Source organism: Nannobrachium achirus (genome assembly GCF_963921795.1).
Source record: "Nannobrachium achirus genome assembly, chromosome: 3".
NCBI classification, from domain to species: domain Eukaryota; kingdom Metazoa; phylum Chordata; class Actinopteri; order Myctophiformes; family Myctophidae; genus Nannobrachium; species Nannobrachium achirus.
In genome coordinates this window covers 45,471,283-45,493,845 of record NC_137812.1, presented here as the reverse complement: position 1 = coordinate 45,493,845, position 22,563 = coordinate 45,471,283, and the positions used below count along the sequence as shown (strand labels likewise).

Sequence of the window (22,563 nt, the reverse complement as noted above, 5' to 3'; positions counted from 1 at the left end):
AAAAAGTAACAGTTTTAGACATGAGTTTCCACTTGACAAAGACGATGTACAGTATGTTATATTTGTTGTGAGAGACCAATAGTCTGATTTGATGCGTTTCACAATGCGTTGCAAGCTTGTAAAGCTTGATATTTCTGGTACTTTTTAAACGAAACTATTTTATCAATTTTTCATAATTAGAATCAATGGATTAGTTCTATTTGTTCTATTCTATTAACTATTCTATTAACTGTTACTTCTTAGTGCAGGCCCGTGGTCTCAACATCATTGAGTCTGTCTGGGTTTACATGAAGAGTCAAAGCATTTGAGATAGCCTAAATCCACAGAAGATGTGTGGCAATTTCTCCAAAAATGTTTATAACAACCTACCTGCCAAGTACCTTAACAAATGGTGTACAGCACCCAGGAGAATTGGTGCTGTTTTAGACAAATGGTAGTCACAGCAAATATTGATTTGTTTCAGATATTTCTGTTTCTGGTCATTATTTTTTAAAGTACTTAAAAAAGTCCCCAAAACTTTTGTACAGTACTGTATATTCCTATTAATGGCTGAGATATATTTAACAGCTGAACTTTAGAGGTGATAGCTTTCACCTGGATTTACTTGGATACATCCAGAGTAATGAATGGAAAGAGCATGGTCCAGTTTTGTACTCTATCCATACATACAGTACATACTGAACTTGACAAGTGGACAACATGCCTGTTCTATGGAGGAGCCAAATCCAGGTGTGATAAGGGGACATGTATACAATGTAAACGAGACAGCATACATTTCCACTGCCTCAGTATTGGGTATACTGTATGGCGTATATGTCACACTGAGTTTAAGTGTGGTTAGGTTTGCAGTATAATTTTAAAAGTCTAGTCTTAGGATTTAAGCTTACATTACCTTTTTAATTTGGTTTGAAACATTTAAGTTAACTTTACTATTGTGGATCACCCTCTCACTGGACTTCCCACTGGTGGTTAAGAAAGTAATAATGCGTGAGGAGGACGTAAAAGGGAAAGTGGGAAAGTGTTGTGATTTGAATTTAATCTAAAGCATTTTATAACTCAAGTGATAGAATAGAAAATCATTCAAACACATTCATTTATTTTAATTGAAATTGATGAAAAGGTTAAACGAAAATAAATCTGTGTATGAAGACATGCAAAGGGAAATGACAGGGAAAGGGAAATTAAGGGAGAGAAAGGTGAAGAACATGGGCGATTTCTTTTTATTGTCATGCTGTATCGTTCTATATCTCTCTCCGTATTTGGCCCTGGGGGTAGTTCTGCTCATTATAGCGGTGAGCCCTGCATCCCCACAGAGATCAGTGTCACATTCAGACAGTGACACACATACAGCCTTGAGTATCCATACACCCACACTTGCCCTTATCATCTGGCGCGCACGCACGCACATGCGCGCACACACACCTCCCTCTATTTTGACAGCTCATCCCTAGAGGATGAGAACGGCTTAAAGATATACCCCCTGCACCCCTCTCACCTCTCCTCACCCTCCACCTTTAGCGGAGGTTACCTCCCCCCTCGCATACTTCTCCCACCACTCGGCGGAAACTGACAGACGATATGATGATAGAAATGCCACAGACCATAGACAGAATATGCGAGTCAAATGGAATGCTGTATACCTGGAGGGAATTCTGTCAAGATCTCTTAACGGTTCTTTCCGAGAACTTTGGGTGTTAGAATTCATAATTCATAGGCTGTGTGGCATAGCATGATGCAGAATGAGGTCAAAGGGTTTTGCCTTTTTCCTTTTCTACTACAGTGTGGCGCCTACGGGCGAGCCATCTAGAACAGTGCTTCTCAATGTTTTAGGCTGGCGACCCCTAAAAACTAAAGACTATTGGCCAAGTCTTGCAACCCCCTTCCTTTTAGAGTTAGAGGTTATAGCTTTAAAAGTAGGGTAAGTGATATTTTATGGTTAATACAAATAGTATTTTGTTAAAAGTACTATATTGTGATCGCAACCGTTGCTGTATAGAGCCAAGGACCCCCTAGCTGAGAGAGAGATGAAGCAGGGACCCCCATTACATACTGTATAAAATTATACAGATTGAATGATTTCATAGATGGCTTCATAGACTTGTTTGACAGCACTATCATCAGTGTCCTGTTTTTCAGTAGTAAACTGGACCTTTCACTCTGTACTTGGTCTGGTCTTTTCCCCCTCTACACCAAACCTCTTATCCAAAAATAACTGATCTATGGCGTTGGGAATTTGTAGATCTGCTATTTTCGGCTAATGTTCTCCTAAGATTAGGGATGCTAGGATTCAACTGGTTAATGTAAAAACAAAGTTCTTATCACACAAAGATTTGGTGACCCCCCTGTAGTAACTCTTAGGACCCCCTAGTGGTGCCGGACCCCCTGTTGAAGATGACTCCAGGGATAATGTGTTGTGATTGCTGTGAGTTTTGGAACGCTATCATCTGTAGCAGTAGCAGCGAAGAATGAAAATGGCGGCGGTGTGTGTGTGTCTTCCTTGGCCTGCTGGGAGTGTGAATGCACAGTTTGATGCTGATGGCTTCAGTGGTGTCCAGTCCGACATTAGCTGTGCACACATTGACAGGGGCATCTTCTTCACCTCTCAGACTGTTAAAGTTTTACTATGTAACTTTTTTTATAAAACAAATCTTAAAATTGTCCTAACTGTTAAATCGCTAAAGTTTTAGAACACCCACTCCGTTATTTTCAGCTTCTGAAGCCTTCTCTTTATATGTTTTCTATGAGCCGTGAGGGGGGGAGAATTTCGCGCCATGATGACGTAATCTGCATCATCTGTATACGTTGTGTATACGTTGCCCAATCACATCGCCGATCATGCACACATGGTACACTACCGGCCAATGCAGCGCATCTTGAAGTGGGGTCGCCATATTTGTAGTCGCCCGTGTGTCTCTTTACTCAAAAGCTAATCTCGCCTACCAGGCAGGGTGAAGTAGTCCGTTTCTCCGGAATGCCTGAACGCACAGGAACCAGGGACCCCTCTAAAGATAGCTCTCGGCGTTGTGGAGGCAGACGCGGGGGTGTGAAGGTACGAAAAACGGGCGAAAGACGCGAACGCGACCGCGGTTTGCTATATGGCTACTGACCACTAGTTGAGAATCTTACACAGTATAGCTTTAAAGGAGTCATCCAGACCAAAACACATATAGGGTTAAATCTGTCTTTTATCATACCCCTTTATACCTGCTTTATTCCATTTTTTTCATAGCTGCCCCTGTTGCTAGATTTCGGCTGCCCCTGTTGCTAGATTTTGCAGGCCCTCTCATAACTAGCAGAGTAGATAGACTTTATACTAGTGCGGTTATTTCTTCAGCTTCAAAGTTAGTATTTTTTTATTGGATTGTGTTTACACAACATCCTGAGACAATCCAAACCGCTGTTTTGACCTCACAGGCACCCTTACTTGTCAAACCGACCCCTCCCTCCCCTCCCTTTCTAGCCTCTCCTCTCCCTGCTCTGGTGCAGAGCAGAAGCCGTTTGACAAGTAAGGGTGCCTTTGAGGTCAAAACAGTGGTTTGGTTGGTCTCAGGACGTTGTGTAAACACAATCCAATAAAAAAATACTAACTTTGAAGCTGAAGAAATAACCGCACTAGTATAAAGTCTATCTACTCTGTTAGTTATGAGAGGGACCGCAAAATCTAGCAACAGGGGCAGCCGAAATCTAGCAACAGGGGCAGCTATGAAAAAATCACACCCGTGTGAACTGAGCGGTGGTTGTGTGTGTGTGTGTGTGTGTGCGTGTGTGTGTGCGTGTGTGTGTGCGCGTGTGTGTGTGAGAGAGAGAGAGAGAGAGAGTATTGCAGTTGATGCTCAGACTAGACTCAAGAGCACCCTCTCTGGTCACTGAGTGGTAGTTCAGGCTACATACACACATACATACACGGATACACGGATACACGGATACACACACGGCCATGCTATGGAGCGGTCTACCACCGCTCAAAAATCGACTAAAGCAGGTATAAAGGGGTATGATAAAAGACAGATTTAACCCTATATGTGTTTTGGTCTGGATGACTCCTTTAACCTGGGGAAGATAATGATCTCCCTACAGTAGCTCTCACACCTTAACGATCTATCTCTGCAACTAATGTGAACTCATTAATGTGTCTAATTTGAGAATGCATACAACCAGGGGCGTCACAAGGGGTAGGAAAGTGGGACTGAGTTACTGGGGCCCAAGGTGGAGGGGCCCTAATAACTTTATCTATTGAAAAATCACACCTGTGTGTGTGTGTGTGTGTGTGTGTGTGTGTGTGTGTGTGTGTGTGTGTGTGTGTGTGTGTGTGTGTGTGTGTGTGTGTGTGTGTGTGTGTGTGTGTGTGTGTGTGTGTGTGTGTGTGTGTGTGTGTGTGTGTGTGTGTGTGTGTGTGTGTGTGTGTTGATCATGTGTACCGATTTTTGTGACATTTGAAGAAAATATGTAGGAAAAGGAGCAAAAAGTGTGTTTTGGAGAAAATTCAAGATGGCGGAAAATCTATCATGGCGCAAATGGGCGTGGCCTATATGGGGAGATGCGTCATGACCCAAGGAATCCAGGGAAAAAATATTTTTAATTTTCCGACCTACGGTTCAAGAGTTACAGGCCAAAACGTAAAGTGGGGTGTTATGGCGCCACCATGCGGCCAAATGACACAATTATTTTTTATTTAATCCTTGAAATCATTATGAACCTCCTCTCCAAGTCTTGAAACTCTAGCCCCTATGGTTTGCGAGAGACAAATAATTGAATGTGAGTTTTTGCAATTCCCATTATAAGTCAATGGGGAAAATTAATTCACTAATAAATTAATATCAATTAAACTATAGAACCTTTCTCTTAGAAAAGTAATAGCCCACGATTCCCGAGTAAGCCGGTCGATTTGACATATGGCGCGAGTGTGTGGTGGCAAAACTGTGGGACTAGTGGCGTGCCGAAGTTTAGGAAGTTCAGGCTACATACACACAGACAGACAGACACACAGACAGACACACACACACACAGACCCACACGGCCACGTATAGGGAGCCTGTGTTTCACACAGCTCCAAAAATAGCAGATATACAAGCTCACAGCGCGGCACCGAGTGCCGCGCTGCGAGCTTGTAGATCTGCTATTTTGAAAAGTTGTGAAAATGTGTGAAAATCTTTGAATATATGTATTTTTTAAGCGAACATTTCTAACTCAAATTTTGCTTCTGGGGGGTCCCTGGAACTAAATATTTTGAGATCGGGGTCCGTGGCCAAATACATATCATCTTGGGGGGTCCTTGACATAGGTTTCTTGCACACATTTTCATGCTTTTTCAAAAATAGCAGATATACAAGCTCGCTGCTATTTTTCAATAGTTAACATTCATGGGGGGCCCGCAGTGAATCCTTGTACCCAGGGCCCAGAATTTGGTGTGACGCCCCTGCATAGAACTGTTTTCTCTTCCTCCCAACATTCTATTCATTTACTCGCCACTTGATGGCAGTCTTGGAACTATAAAGGGTACTTTAAAATGTAGAAACTCAACCCCAGAGCTTTGCAAAATATTTGTTTGACTGCATTCTACTGAGTAGAATTAGTGAGTTTCTTATTGTATAGCTAAATTATCATGGCACTTATCCATCTCCCTTGATTCTAACAGGTATGCCATCCCCCCTGAGCATGGGAAAAGATTGGAACGTCTGGCTACAGGTAAAAACAATAATATTATATACCACCTTATTGTGAAATAGTACAATTAGTCAATTGCGTCTACAAAACAGCCTATTCCAGTACTTGTGAATTGGGAACATTATGTTAACTCCTGTAATGAGAATTCTTTATTGTCCTGAAGTGCCCTTTACTTGTCTGGACAAGTCAAGACCTAAGTCAGGTTAGAAGATGATCCTAAAAAGCTCAGTACCCTAAAGAGTCAATGTGTTTTCGCCTAATTTACGATGGACCCCTATCTAGTTATCTTATGCAAACTAAAATGATGAGTAAGCACTCTGGAGTCGGTAGCAAATCTTAGCAGTATGATAAAATACACCCAGAGTGCAAAAGGACACTTGGGTATTCACACACGAAATATCACTATAATCCATCAAAGTTAAAAAATGCTGCCGCCACTTGGTGTTTTATTACTTCTCGTGAACAACAGGCTTTGCTTCCGAGGGAAGACTCACTCTTATTCGGCTTTTTGGAAAACTTTGTGAAACTGTCTCATTGTCTGTGTTAATTCTGTCAATGTCTTTGTCCAGGTTTCTTTCCCAATAGCTTCAAGGGATGTGAGGCTTTCCTCCGTCACAAGATGACTCTAATCTCCCCGTCCATACTGAAGAAGTATGGCATCCCCTTTGATAAGGTAGGTGGCTGAGTGCCACTTTGAATAACTGCACTCCCACTCTTTCTTCCTACCAGATGTTTAGCAATGCTACATAGTTAGATGAATATGGAATTCAATATTGAATATTAAATTCACATTGAATTATGGGAAATCATGGATTTTGATCTAGTTGAGTTGCATTACATATCTGGAACCAAACATGTTTGAAGCACAGCGTGTGTGCGTGTACATGTTTCGAGACCGGTCTGAATCTTACTTGAGATAAATATGCTGTGACTACTTTTAAAAGGTAAGAAAAATGAGTTTTGCAGTAGTTTTGTTAAATATTCTGCCAGTCGATGAGTTAAGCACTTACATGTAAACCATCTACTGTACTTCGATGACCAGGCTCCCTCAGAGGTCAATACTTTGCCCCCTCCTTTTTCCACACAGATCTCGCCAAAAATAGACCATATACAAGCCCACACCGTGTTGCGTTGTGAGATTGTACTGTAGATCTGCTCTTTCTGGCAAATGGCCTATTTTTGCTGAATGTTGCCTATTATAGCATGTCCAGAATAGGGTGTGGTTAATGGGTTCTGTTTGTATCTGTCTCTCCCTCTACCCTCCATCCTTCCCCATACCAGATTACTCAGGAAGCAGGAGAATTCATGATCACCTTCCCCTATGGCTACCATGCTGGCTTCAATCATGGCTTCAACTGTGCTGAGTCAACCAACTTTGCTAGCATCCGCTGGATAGATTATGGCAAGGTGGCCACACAGGTAAAAAAAAAATCTGTCTGGGTCAAGTTGACGGTGTTGATGAATGGAACAAAAAGATAATTATTTTTCCCAAAATGCTCCTAACTGTATTTTATTCACCAAGATTTTTTTTTTAAATTAGAAACAATATGAACAAACATATTACAATATTTACACATGATGTATGTCTCTCTCCTGCCTATAGTGCACATGCAGTAAGGACATGGTAAAGATCTCCATGGAACCATTCGTTAAACGTTTTCAGCCAGATCGCTATCCCAACTGGATGCTGGGCAAAGACTCATTGGCTCTTGACCACACCCGGACCACGCCCCGTACAACACCTGAGCTGCAGAGTTGGCTTGAGAGGCGAAACAAAACCAAACCAGTCAACAAAGGGTACTAAACTTCTAGAGAACCCTGCTGTTCTTTGGTGTCATTAATATTTCCCCCCTCTCCTAACCCCAGCATGCCTATTCCAGTGGGAACATTGGCCAATCTAGATTTGCTGTTGACTGAAGAAAGTTGAAAGTTGTTCTCGATTAGCAACATACTGTAGACACAAAATACAAATTAGACCTTAGTGATACTTTTCCTGTGTGTGTAAACCAGTAGACAAACTCCTACAATATTCCATTAAATGTAATACTTGTAATGTTTCTTTGAAAATATTGCTGCAATATCGCTAGTGCCGTTCTGGGCTTGAGTCTGCCGCATGGCAAATTTATGTGCAGCATATTTCATACACAAAGGGAATTCAAAGCATAAATGGCCAGACCCTTGATGAGTGTCAAACCGTCTATCTGTACTTATTGCTGTATCTATTCTCTGTTACAGCTAAAGCAGAAATGCCTTAAAATGTCCTCAGAAATATTGCAGTATTGTTTGTCTCTGCACTGGGATAGAGCTCAGCCAATTGCAAACTGGCACTGAGTGATAAATTGCTTGCTGGGCTCATTGTATTAAGGGGACCCATAATCCTTCATTGTAACCAATGAATGATAATATATATCAAATCAGTAAAAAAATATGAGGTGAGATCAGATGACATTGTATATTCATAAAGAGACTTGCAGTAGATTACATTAACGCAAGTTATCTTTTGTGCCATGAAACCTATGACATATCTATAGTCCAAATGGCCTTGTTCCCAAGTCACAAAATTTAAGGATTGCCTAAACTGCTATTGTTAATGTGAGTGTTAATCAGGGTTTCACTTTGAATCCTCTTCTCTCTTGGAGTAGAACCCACTCCCGCATGCGCTCCAAGCGCCTCCGAACCACAGAGGCGCCGCTCACTTTAGAAGGCAGCACAGCCCTGTGCGGTAGCAAGAGGAAAGGTGGTCCACTTGGGCCCAAGGGGCGACAGACAACTTGCAGTACTAAAGAGGCAGAGGAGGAGGAACAGGAAGAAGAAGTTGAATCTGTATCAAAGCACAGCCAGAATCAGAACTCTCTCCAGCTACCTGGTAAGAGACTGACTGGTGGTGCCAGAAGGTATTTTGTTTGAGAAGTGAATTATTATCTAGTGCATTTTGGAGTGTGCGCTATGCAGTCAAGAGCGTGTGTACCAAGTTATACTATCTTTGTGGAGACCAAAAGTCTCTACAACAACAGAAAATCAGAACGATCTGGTCATGATGACGAAAAGGGTAAAAATTATAATTCTTGAGTTAGTTACAAAAGAAAAGAATGATGTTAGATATTGAATGTCCTATGTGTGTGGCTGAGTCGGTGTGTTTCTCTTTTTCAATGTGTCTAGACTGATAACTGAATAATAATTTGCAGTTCTGTTTTGCAGATAACACATTTTACCTTGTTTTTGTCAACAACAGGTCCTTGCAAACAGATGTGTGTGGTCAAGGTGAAACGGGTGGAGAATGACAGTTTGTGCTTTTCCAAAATAGACTCATCCGAAAACCCAGTCTCCACCCCCACTCCCTCCGCTGCCTTACAGGTTAGTTTAGACCTGGCAGTGGGTACCACCTCTCAAGACCGCCACTCAAGTTCAGAGGTCAAAGGCCTAAGTGCTGTTGGAACCCAACGAAGGCCTAAGATGTGTGCTGGAATTGGATTGTCCAAGCCACATTCTCCTCACCCACAAAACCTCTCAACTCCTCAGGACTGCTCAATGTTGGTCACCCCTCCACAGACAAGCCAAACGGGCTCCTCTTACCCAACAGTGTGTCCGTCTGTGCCTGAGGTAGGCTTGTGTCCCTCTGACTCTGAATCCCGGGTATCTAGTCATTCATGTAGAGATGAAGCTGTAAACCCAACATTACGCACGGACAGCAAAATGAACACAAGTAGTGAGCCTGACACTAACAACAACGCTAAGGCAGAGACGACAAACTCGACTAACCCAGCACATATCAACCAACACTCCAGCACACAAGCACTTTATGATCTCCACACTGAGCCGCGAGGAGGGGATAGGTACACGTCCAGTAGATCCCTACCCCACACGGGACATCAACACTGTGTCAAAAACGGCACAGAGGAAAACCTTTTGCCTCCCCTGTTACAGAAGAGTGGAGTTGATATGCCACTCCTCACTCCTGAACGCGGTGGAGACGAGGTTGGATTTTGCCCCCTTCCGCCTGTCCTCATTCAAGAAATGCCCTCGCTTACCATTGTTGAGGAGAAGCAAGCTGAGGCCATTCCAACAGGATCACATCCTGACCAGGTGGCACCTGTGCTTCAGCGGGAGACGCTGGGTGGCTCTCTATCCTCACAGGGAACTCAATCAGGGAAGAAAAAGACCAACTTAATGGCATTAAAACAAACTCAGTGTGTAAATCATGCTAGCAACTTGCGTTTGGATTCTCCTCATTGTGACCATGGCTGGCCTAGCATCCCTGATTTGGAAGCTAACGCTGCTAATTTGACAAATGATACCGTTCACATTAATCATGAAGATAGTACGTTAAAAAGTGTTAACACTACAAAGAGCAACGCCACCAGTAGCCAGCCTGTTCAGAACACTCTTCTTCACATGGAGCCGCTGCAAAGCTTGGCAGATTTAACATCTAAGGGGGACTGCATGAACCTAACGCAAAGAGACGGCACACTCACTCTCAGTAATATAGGCTCTCTTTTGACCACGACCTCAGACCACAAGCTGCCAGCGCCATCTCTCCCATTATACACCCAACATGACAGCAACCTGGCACTACAACACCATCATGTGTATGAATCTCCTCTCAACCAAAATGTGTACTCTCCCTCCCATTGTAATTCCCAGAGCCCCTACCTGGAGCCCAAACCCTTCTCCAGCAGCATCTGGAAAAACCTCAACTCCCCGGGTCCCGCGGTACTCATCCAAAGCCTCCACCCCGAACTCCCTTCCGACTTCACCCACGAGTCTCTGGCTTACACCATGTGGACTGAACCACAGTGTAAAGAGGTCACGGACCCGGGCAATGCGGACCAAGACCTCTGCCACACTGGGAACCCAGAGGAGGGGGACGGGCCGCTTACCTGGGCCCAGCTGGAGCCCACCTCGCTCGTGTCAGCCGGTGTCTTGGAGCCCCTGGCGCTCTGTGAAGGCAATGATCTACAGAGAGGGGAAGCAGAGGTGACTGAAGCCCTAGCACTGTGCAGGGAGCTTGGGAGGGGAAGGGATGCAGGGGGCGATCTGGACACACCTGCTTGTCTTTTGGGACTGAGAGGAGGTGCAGCACAGGAGGAGGTGTCTGACATGGAGGAGGGGGGACTGGGAGTGCACGAACTGGAGCAGAGTCTGAAAACCAGGGAGGATAGCAGTAGTGAGTCATCAGATGAAGAGGAGGAAAATGATCCATCGGACCATGAGTGTGATGAAGCAGGCCTAGAACCTGGAGAGGTTTGTGCTGTGAGTATCCTTTTCATATCAGTCGGCATAGTTTTTGTCTCACACGCACACTAGATGGGTCAATATAAGGTTAACCCCCCCAAAAATGGATACACAAGGGTTTTCAATGGACTCCGGTAGTATTGGTCATACTAAATAATATACAAACAAATCTAGCAAAATGTACATTCTGGAAACATCAACGTCAAACGTCAAAGATTGCTGCCAGGAGCTTAAAATGTCTAATTGGTTCAAATGAAAAAAAATTAAAATATATATTTTCAACTGATTGTGGTACCTCTATGCATACATAGAGCTTGTAGATCGGCTATTTTCGGCAAATAGGTTGGGTCCATCCATCCATCTTCAACCGCTTATCCGGAATCGGGTCGCGGGGGTAACAGTTCCAACTGAGATTTCCTGTCCCAGAAAGGCGTCTTTTTCAAGATGGTGGCCGGGAGCTTAAAATGGTTGCATCTCAATTACTATTCAGCCTAGATTGGTGGTTTTGGTGTGAATTAATATTTTTTGGCCAAATACAAGATGGCATTCCATCTATTGTCATGCAGGTTCCACCCCCAGTTGAGGGAAGCCATATTGTCTGAAGCCTTTGTGGAAGGTATATTTTCCTAGATTTTTTCCTAGATGTTTTGGGGTCGCCAACAGCGACCCCAAAACATTTTTTAACCATAAACAACCATTTCTCTTTTAAGGCCAAGGAAAACGGTCCTCACAATGTTTATTTCTCAAATTATACTATACTTGTGGGGACATTTGGCCACACACCCACACACACAACACACACACACACACACACACACACACACACACACACACACACACACACACACACACACACACACACACACACACACACACACACACACACACACACACATTTAATGCTGCCAATGTTCATTATTTTCAGCAAATCTTGATTTAGTCTAAGTGTGCTTTTGAATAACACACTTTTTAGTCCTAGTCCTGTCTTAGTCTTCTGAAATTGTTTTTGTCTAGTCTAGTCTTAGTCGACTAAATATCAAAACATTTTAGTCTTAGTCTTTTGGGAATAGTCTTAGACTTTTAGTCTTCGCCTTTTAGGATACGTTTTTTAGGCTAAATATAACCACATAATTCTAAACAAGTCATTGTCTTCTACTGCCTGTTACATGGTCAAAATAAATCATACATAAAAGATGTATTTGGCCTTAATTTCATTGCAGTTACATACCAGTGTTAATCTTTACAGCCATTAGTCTTAGACTTAGATTTAGTCTTAGTCTTTTGAATAACATACATAATAGTCTTAGTCTTCTGAAATTGTTTTAGTCTGGTCTTATCGACTAAATATCAAAATCTTGTAGTCTTTTAGTCTTAGTCGACAAAATTAACACTGATGCTGCCTCTCTAATGCCAGTACCTAGGGGTGTCGCACCAAATTCTGGGCCCTGGGTACAAGGATTCACTGTGGGGACCCCTGTGCTTTAACTATTGAAAAATAGCAGATATACAAGCTCACAGCGCGGCACCGAGTGCCGCGCTGCAAGCTTGTAGATCTGCTATTTTTGAAAAATCATGAAAATCTTTGAATATTTCAAATCCTTCTAAGGTTTTTAGAAAAATCTATGTTTCGATGTCAGTAAAGCTCAAACCTTTTGTGAAGGACCCCCAAAATGGTATGTATTTGGCCACAGACCCCTATCTCAAAATATTTAGTTCCAGGGACCCCCCAGAAGCAAAATTTGAGTTACAAATGTTCGCTTAAAAAATACATATATTCAAAGATTTGCACACATTTTCACAACTTTTCAAAAATAGCAGATCTACAAGCTCGCAGCGCGGCACTCGGTGCCTCGCTGTGAGCTTGTATATCTGCTATTTTTCAATAGTTAAAGTATAAAATAATTAAGGCCCCTCCACCACCTTGGGCCCTAGTAACTCAGTCCCACTTTCCTACCCCTTGTGACGCCCCTGCCAGTACCCTGCCCTGTCTGTGAAGAGGAGGACCAGTAAGAGCTGGCGTCACCCGTTGAGGAAACCCACTGCTAGAGCCGTGCCAACCGCTGTTAAACAACAGACTGCAAGTGACGATGGTAGGGGCACGCACGCACGCACGCACGCACGCACGCACGCACGCACGCACGCACGCACGCACGCACACACACACACACACACACACACACACACACACACACACACACACACACACACACACACACACACACACACACACACACAAACACAAACACACAGCCTTCTAACCAAGCCTTTGATTAAAAAAAAAACAGATTAAGTTCACATAAGGCTATTTGACCGCTTGTATTTGTCAAAAATGCAAATTTCATCTTAAAAAAAAAACGAAAAGTTACCTTGGCTTTTGATTGCCGACAGAAATACAATCTCATAATGAATGTTGATGTTAATTGTTTTCGTGAAACATTTGTGTACAAAATGACGGGGGTGTACTCATTATGTTTGAAATATTGTGTAATCAATGTCGGGTAACAGTTTCTGTTCCGTGAAATATAGCCTGTAAAAATGGAAGAGTTCAACCAGCTCTGCTGTCCCAGCTTCATTTTTCACATTTTATCCCCCCGCCTCAAATGACTCCTCTGACGTCACTGCACACATTCAACAAGCACACACCAAACCAGATTTATCTGTCTGGTCTACCGCAGTGAAATGAACTGGGCTGTTACCCTGGTTGGAGTTTCTCAATCTGTCTTAGTGATTTGAACCCCTCCAGCCCTGAGGTTGCTGTTGTGACCCTGGTGATATTTTATACATCATTGTGCGACGGTGTAGTACAAGGAATAAAGCATATCTGGAAGCTCACAGCGTGTCGCGATGCATTGTGACCTTCTAGCTCTGCTATTTCTGCCCATAATGACATGACCAAAATTGGGACACCAGGGTTAAAGTGGTTAAAATTGAAGAAGGGGAGCCCTCCCTCGGTTAACGGCTACTAACGTACTCACGCACATACGTGGTCGTGTGTGTACTGTACTGTATACACATCCATAGTCACGCTCATCATCTTTGTGGTTGAGGAAAGAAATGAATAATTCAGCAGCCATTTTAGTTGTTTATTCCCGAGTAAGAAATGACCATGAAATGACCATTCATGGCTCTGGCTAGCTTATTTTATGATGATGAGGGCTCTCAATCATTTGGAGCAATTTTATAAACAGATAGGGCTCCGTTCATTCAGGATTGATTGTTTTTTTTTTTCTTCTTTTTTTTGTTCAAGCCACTGGAGAAATTGTTACCACATTGGATGGATTAAGTCTGATCTGGCAGAGAAGATGATTAAAAACGCAGGGAGGACGAGGCATGCTGTGTGAAGGCTCTTAATATTCAGTTCACACTTTGGTTGTAGTTTCTTTGTAGAATACACTGAATTAACAAAATGTGTTAAAGACGTAAAAGTTTAAGTTTGTGTTTAGTGCGTCACTCATGGATCTCCGAGCCCATGACATTGTTGAAAAGGGCACCAATGGAATATGTAAGGGGTCTTCAACAGGGGTCTTCAACAGGGGGTCCGGGAGTCCTCTAGGGGTCCTCGGTTACTTCGCCTTTTTGTTCGCTTATTTGCGACGCTTCGCTAATTCGCCGGTCTGTATTGAGCTTAACAGTTCCAACTGAGATTTCCAGATTTCCTTATCCCGAGCAACTTCCTCCACTCCCTCAGGGAGTATACCGAGGCGTTCCCAAGCCAGTTTGGAGATATAATCCTTCCATATGGTCTTTGGTCTGCCACGGGGTCTCCTGTGTGGAGGTAAAAAAAAGAGCAGACCATGTACCGAGTTATAGTTCAAGTTTACAAAGTATCAACAATTTAAGTGATTAAATGTCTGAAAAAACACTTTAACACAACTCCAACTAACATCGACTGATGACAGTGCTGTCAAACAAGTCTATGAATCTACCTAAATCTATCTAAATCGATGAAAATCTGCAAAACAGTTTTATACAACATGTAGAGGGGGTCCCTGCTTCATCTGTCTCTCAGCTAAGGGGTCCTTGGCCTGAAAACGTTGAAGACCCCTGATGTAAGTCTTTGCATTGTACTAAGACTGTACTATGTGTCTTAACTCAGAGCCTCCCGAGGCAAGCTTGGCGGAGGAGGAGGAGCAGGAAGTGGAAGCATGGGCTAAGCCCCTCCTCTTCCTGTGGCAGAGCAAGAAGAACAACTTCACTGCAGAGAGGGAGTACAACGCCAACGCAGCCACCATGCAACCGTACTGCTCTGTCTGCACACTCTTCATGCCCTACTATCAGGTACACGGGACCTTATTTATACTTTGTGTCTTGCACTGAAAACAGCCAATCTACCTGTATTCCAATCTACTATTTGTGAGTTTGTAGATCCGCTATTTCCGATACAAGACAAAAAATTTGGCTGAACACACATTTACTTTTTTTTTTTTCAAAGATTTGTTTTTGTGCTTTTATGCCTTTATTGAGAGGACAGTAGACTGACAGGAGATGGGGGGAGAGATGGGGAGAGACACGCAGGCATCCATGTCTATGTGGTAATGCCTAAGTGGTATGCGCCTGGACCAGTAGGCCAGCGGGGGCCCTGAACACACTTTTATTGGCAGACAGATCTCTATATATCCTGTAATTGATAAACCTGTAACTGACGTACCTGTTTGTAGTGTGACTGTGAATCCATAAGGTTGTAATAACCTGAGGAAGGCAATGATGTTGTCGAAATGCTGGTTTTTATCTTTCTCTCTCCTCCGAAATAAAATATTAGACACTACGCAGAAAATCGAACCTGATCCGGTATTTTTTTTTTTTTTTTTTTTGACGGATTAAAGTTTCAGAGGCGGTGTGTAAACGTGATTGATACTACGCGAGGTTGTGTTCCTTATTTATGTGCGACAAATCTCTGAAGTAAAATACAGACCTGTGTGCAAGCTCTTTAACCCTTAGAACAGTGTTTCTCAACCTTTTTTCTGCATGGGCACACTTTTCATGTCCCAAGAATTAATCCATGGGCACACCAACATAATACGGGGGGGGAGGGAAAATATCACTGTCGGGAAGAAACCTTGTAATTCCAAGTTTCAAATTTGTATGTTTCTTCGCAAAGTAAAGTCCTGCTTCATCATACAAGGCTGTCGCACAACGGTAGTGAAAACAGCAGATCTACAAGCACACAACGCCTCGCACCGCGAGGCGTTGTATGCTTGTAGATCGGCTGTTTTCACTAGTTCAAATCATTTTTAAAATGTTAAAATACAATACTGGCTTTAAAGCAGTTTCAAGGGGCACACTTGACTTGACCCTTCTCAGGGGCACACCAAAGGTCCCCATAGGCACAGTGGTTGAGAAACACTGCCTTAGAAAACGCCTCACTCGAAAAAACTCAAGAAGCCAAGCTGATTTTCTTTTTCATTTGGGCTGCTCCTTCAGAGCGAGGACAGAGCCGAGGACAGTAAGCCCGTCCCGGCCTCCTTGGCCTCCTCCTCTCCCCTCCTGGATGGCAACGCTGAGCTGGCAGCAGGGCTGAGGAGGACCACGCCCTTGGTACCAGAGATCTGCTTCTCCTACGGGGAGCACAGCTGCCCTCCGGCTCCCACCAACCCTCTGCTGCAGGAGGACGGGACCTCTCCTCTGCTCTACTGTCAGGGCTGCTGCCTGCAGGTCCATGCAAGTACGTATCCACCGTGTGTGTGTGTGTGTGTGTGTGTGTGTGTGTGTGTGTGTGCGCGTGTGTGTGTGCGCGTGTGTGCGTGCGTGCGTGCGTGCGTGCGTGCGACTGTGCGTGTGCGACTGTGCGTGTGCGCTCGTGCGTGCAACCACTTTCTACCTGGTGTGACTGCTTGGCCATGTCATTATTGCAGTAGGAGCGAGATCATTTAGCGACCTCCAACCTGGTCGCAACCTGGTCGGTAGTTTTCACTAAATCTACCAACCGGGCTGCTAAATCACCGACCAGGTCGCTAGATCTACCGACCGGGTCGCTAAAGGTCGCTAAATGATCTCGCCCTCTCTCCATTATTGGCGAAAACTTCTGCAAACAAGAATTCGGAATATTTTTTTTTAAATTGTTTTAAAGTAGCTACACGTTTATGAGAAAGAAGTGGAGTGCATACTGTATGACACATGCTGTCATTGCACTGAGGACGTTCTACAGGGAATAAATTAATTGTGTATGTATTATTTATGTATTATTTGACATTTTTGGCTGACATTGGTACATGAAAAAAAAAACGTAGGAAAATACATATCATCACTGTCGGGCAGAAACCTCGTATCTCCAAGTTTCAAATTTGTTACGTTTTTTTGGTAAGGTAAAGCCCTGCTTCATCATACAAGACTGTCGCACAAAACTAGTGAAAATAGCAGATCTACAAGCACACAATGCCTCGCATTGCGAGGCGTTGTGTGCTTGTAGATTGGCTGTTTTCACTTTTTTAAATCATTTAAAAAAATGATAAACACAAAACGAAAGGTTTTGGACATAGAGGGTTCCCACCCGACAATGACGATATACTGTATTGCCTCCCTAGATATTCATCTTTGCCTGAGGTTGGTTACTGAGGGCAACCATGAATGTCTTGGGGATGATTTAGTTATCACATTCCCATGTCCTTATTAATTCACAAAGAAATGGAGAGCATTTTGCCAACCATTGCGGCCATGACTGTCATGGTGAGATCCTTGCCCAGTGAGGGTGCTAATAGTGACACACGGTCAGCCCTTTAGCTTGCACTATTGTCATATCAGCTCCTGGGGTTATCAACCCAAGGCGTTATGCGATATCACCCTCTCTGTTGGCTTCACTCCCCTCACCCAGGGCAAAATAAGCTGGCTATGTGTGAAAAAAAAAATGTAGCACCTACAGTTGCAGTCACACTTCTATGGTGCTACCTTGTCTTTAACCCAGATTTAGGCCTAAAATTATCGAATGCTTTAACCAGTGAAAAATAGCAGATCTACAAGCTCACAGCGCGGCACCGAGTGCCGCGCTGCGAGCTTGTAGATCTGCTATTTTTTGGAAAAAGTCGTGAAAATGTGTGCAAATCTTTGAATATTTGTATTTTCAAAGCAAACGTTTGTAACTCAAATTTTGCTTCTGGGTGGTCCCTGGAACGAAATATTTTGAGATGGGGGTCCGTGGCCAAATAAATATCATTTTGAGGGTACTTCACATGAAAAAGTATGAGAACCACTGACATAGTAGTCTCTCAAGAACAGACTAAATGAGCTCCATTTAAGTGAAAAGGACCTTTTCTTTGACGATGGCTGGCCAGATTGCTGGCATAGAAACATAGGTTTTTCAGAAAATCTTAGAAGGATTCAAAAGACACTTATAGAATCGGGTCAAAATTCCAATTTTCACGATTTTTCAAAAATAGCAGATCTACAAGCTCGCAGCACGGCACTCGGTGCCGCGCTGTGAGCTTGTATATCTGCTATTTTTCAATAGTTAAATCATAAAATAATGATACACAAAATGTGTACCCGTTCTAAATGGGTTAAGTTAGTGTTGTGTGTCCAGTACTTTACTGGCTAATGTTTGCTGGGTTTCTTCATGGATGCCCTCTACCTTCTCTTCGCCAACCTATGAAGAGTTCTTACTGCACTCATCTCTCTTGATGTAATTTTCAAAGGTTCAGTGGGTTTAAGTCTTGACTCTTTCCCCTTAATTTTCCTCACCCTCTCCCTTTTCGCTCCCTCAGTCCCTCATGCACACGCGTGCATGCGTGCACACACACACACACACACACACACACACACACACACACACACACACACACACACACACACACACACACACACACACACACACACACACAGACACTGTGGTTTGGAGTATTTTATTTCCTTCGTCAGCTGAACGCAGATGAATCCTCTGTCTTTACCACACGCACTTCCTGTCTAACAGCTGCTGCCAATGCCACAAGCCTACACACACACACACACACACACACACACACACACACACACACACACACACACACACACACACACACACACTGATACAACCCTGAGTATACAATACACACACATACAGTACATGCACACAGACACTAATGCGTAACACGTTTTCTCAATCCTCCACTCATATTCCTACAGGCCTAGGTCTCTTCCCTGTCCCATATACCGTACATTTACCAATTATATCTTGTGTACACTCTTAACTCTTAAGTCGCAATTAAATGCGCACGCACACACACACACACACACACACACACACACACACATCCACACACAACTTTGTGTCTCTGCAGTAAATCCTTTAGATCAGGGGTCTTCAACAGGGGGTCCGGGATCCCTAGGGGGTCCTCAGAGTTACTACAGGGGGTCCTCCAAATCTTTGAGTGATAGAAACTTTTTTTTTATCCTTTTTTATATGAACAACTTGAACCATAGCGTCCATTTTCAGAGAACTTTAGCCAAAAATAGCAGATCTACAAGCGCGAGGCGTTGTGAGCTTGTAGATCGGCTATTTTCGGCAAAGAGCTTTGGAGTAGAGAGGGGAAAAAGAGCAGACTAAGCACAGAGTGAAAGGTCAAGTTTATTAAGTATTGACAGTTCAACCGGTTAAATATCTGAAAACAAACTAACATGAATCCAAAATACACTGATGATTGGGCTGTCAAAAGATGAAACTATATTATGGAATCTATTACCAGGTTGTGGGGGTCTCACTTATAACTGTTCTGTTCACAATTCAACTGAGAATGAGGGCTATGAGGGATGAAGAGGAAGGACGTTTGTGTGTATCTGTGCATTTTTGTGTGTGTGTGTGTGTGCGTGCATGCGTGCGTGAGAGAGAGATCAAGGGCATATTTGACATTGACGTAAAAGTCACATTTTTGGTTGCGTGATCAAACGATAAATATGGTTTGATGTTGCTTTCCTTCCATGTTGTTATTTGAACTCTTTTAACCCATTTAGGCCTAGAATTAGAAGGATTCAAAAGACACTTATAGAATCGGGTCGAAATTCTAATGTTCACGACTTTTCAAAAATAGCAGATCTACGAGCTCGCAGCGCGGCACTCGGTGCCGCGCTGTGAGCTTGTATATCTGCTATTTTTCAATAGTTAAAGCATAAAATAATGATACACAAAATGTGTACCCGTTCTAAATGGGTTAAGGATGTAGCGGTGAGCTTGGGTTTTATATTTAGTTTGATGATGGATATCAGGAATGGAGAACACACACACACACACACACACACACACGCACACACACACACACACACACACACACACACGAATCCTGTTGGCCAAGAGAAACTCTCTTTTCATGAAATGTTTGCCACCACTGACATACGTAGACGATAACTAAAGCAAAGCTGCTGCTGTTGTTTTTCCAGCCTGTGTTTTGCTTTTGAGAGTATGTGTGTGTTACGTTGTCGGGGTTGGGCAGGACTCACCGCGTTAGCCCCCGAAGCTAATGCGTCTCACCAGAACAAGCCTGGCACGGTTGTGGCAAGCCTCAGTGGCATAGAACGGTCATTGATACATGACTGAACAACACTCACAGATGCATGAAAGCACCTGCATTCACTCACACACGCATACATAGTAGTGCACTTGAACAACCTTAACTTCTAAAATGTTATGCTTAACCTTCCCTTAACACACCCGCAATACAGACACATGCATTCCACAGACATCTACATTTCCGCGTAGTCTGCAACAGTAGTCTCTTCTGCACGGAACAAACCCACCACTCTGTCAGCAGCCAATGGAAACAACAATGGGAGATGTGGAAAATGTGGTTTTGTGTTTATTTGTGTTTGTCTGTATTTGTACACTTTTGTCTTTTTGGAAAATAAATGTTCTTATGGTAGTACAACTTGCAATAAGGGCAGGCATTGTCTGCCCTTTCCTGTCAGACATGTATCGGTGCATTGCCAAACTCTAAAGCCTCTAGCGCGGAGGGCAGTAAACTGGTGTTCTCGGCTGATAACCAACACCCACATTGTGTTAACTCTGTCAGCATTAATATCCTTTAAACACAGGATTCCCAAGTATTTATTCTTTATTCTTTTATAATGATTCTCATTAGCTTACACAAAGTGGTCGCTAGCCTTCCTGTGGTCCACAAGTATTGTGAGCCTACATCATCACTGTGGATGTAGCCTTCCTGATGTGAGAGTGTCCACAATATTCCATTGAACATGTACAAGTATGACCGACAGCCATATATGGAGAAAAGGGACATTCCCTGTTATTTGGAGAACCACATCGACTTGATAGGGTACGCAGATCCAAATAAAATGGCAAAATAAAAGCCAGTGTTCTTGTGGTGGCATTGTGGGATGTCCCTTTTCATGAAGCGAGTCTTTAGTCCCTTACTGCTAGGACGAGGCTCACCGGTTCAGCTGCCATCTCAAACCTACGAACCCATCAGTTGCACTGCCGATAAACAAGTGTTTAAGCCCTCAAACTACAATCCTATAGATCAATATAACTTTGGATTACATTCTTGTGTAGAACTAATTGTGATCATTGTTTGTATTTCAGGTTGTTATGGAGTGGCTGCCGAAGATGTCAGTGGGGAATGGTCATGTGATCGTTGTACGGATGGAAGCTTCACAGCAGTACGTTCACTAACCCTAGTCCCTTGCATGGTGTTATCTTTCCTTATAGTACACTAAATCAGTTAAATCATATTTAAACGTAATCTTTTCCCATTTAGACCTGAGGCCCATTCTTACAAAATGTCTTCTAAATCAGTTTGCTGAAACTCTTATGTTGCTATAATATCAGTGGTTCTCAAAAGGTTTTCATGTCATGGATCCCCGAAATAATATGTATTTGGCTGCCTACCCCCATCTAAAAATATTATTTATCAGGGACCACCCCAGAAAGCAAAGATTTGAGTTAAAAATGTTTGCTTTAAACATGATTCATCAAAAATAGCAGATCTACAAGCTCATAGTGCGTGCACAAATGCTTTCCAGGTCTAAATGGGTTAAAACATTATTAATTGATTATTTCATGAAATTATCATAATTCTTTATAATCGATTAGTTAGATGGACTGTTGCAGCCCTACTATTAATCAAAACAAACAGGCTGGACTAAACGGAGTTAGTGCCTGGGCAAGCGATTGATTCCAACTCAGTCAACAAAAGATTAAAGAAGTTGTTCTTTGGATGGAGGATGTGATGCTCCTCTCCTCTCGGTCTCTTAGGAGTGCTGCCTATGCAATCTCAGGGGTGGAGCGCTAAAGAAAACCACCGATGACAAGTAAGAGGCTTTTGTGTTACGATTAGCTGCATTTGTTCATTTGCGATCGCTTAAGCTTGATTAAGATTAAGTCGTTGTTTGTGTCTTCAGATAACATTTTGTGTGTGCGTGTGCAGGTGGGCCCACATTATGTGTGCTGTAGCTCTGCCTGAAGCGAGGTTCACAGATGAAGCCAAGAGGAGTCCCATTGACACCAGTAGGATCCCCATGCAGAGATACAAACTGGTGAGGACACACACACACACACACACACACACACACACACACACACACACACACACACACACACACATATCCACTGTTGGAATTCCCCAGGACCTTGAGGAATGGCTCAGTCTAATTAATAAAGTGTTCTCAGCGCTAATTAACAATGTGAGACGAACATGCCCGCCATCAAAGCTAGATAATTAACTACTTGTGTGTGTGCATGCATACCCGAGTTTA

General features: G+C 43.2%; 1 protein-coding gene across 5 annotated transcripts in view; it reads left to right on the top strand.

The window, feature by feature from the left end:
• The window catches only part of kdm4c (lysine (K)-specific demethylase 4C), a 52,718-nt gene that overhangs the window by 11,086 nt on the left and 19,069 nt on the right, over positions 1 to 22,563 (top strand). For 4 of the 5 annotated variants that reach the window (XM_080722087.1, XM_080722086.1, XM_080722088.1 and 1 more), the window contains exons 6-17: positions 5,636 to 5,685; positions 6,234 to 6,337; positions 6,946 to 7,083; positions 7,268 to 7,461; positions 8,307 to 8,530; positions 8,897 to 10,914; positions 12,872 to 12,986; positions 14,993 to 15,174; positions 16,318 to 16,558; positions 21,392 to 21,468; positions 22,064 to 22,119; positions 22,236 to 22,344. In XM_080722087.1, the coding sequence (XP_080578213.1) occupies positions 5,636 to 5,685; positions 6,234 to 6,337; positions 6,946 to 7,083; positions 7,268 to 7,461; positions 8,307 to 8,530; positions 8,897 to 10,914; positions 12,872 to 12,986; positions 14,993 to 15,174; positions 16,318 to 16,558; positions 21,392 to 21,468; positions 22,064 to 22,119; positions 22,236 to 22,344 (3,508 nt within the window). The remainder of the gene's footprint in view (positions 1 to 5,635; positions 5,686 to 6,233; positions 6,338 to 6,945; positions 7,084 to 7,267; positions 7,462 to 8,306; positions 8,531 to 8,896; positions 10,915 to 12,871; positions 12,987 to 14,992; positions 15,175 to 16,317; positions 16,559 to 21,391; positions 21,469 to 22,063; positions 22,120 to 22,235; positions 22,345 to 22,563) is intronic. The other variant, XM_080722089.1, reaches the window with a different exon arrangement.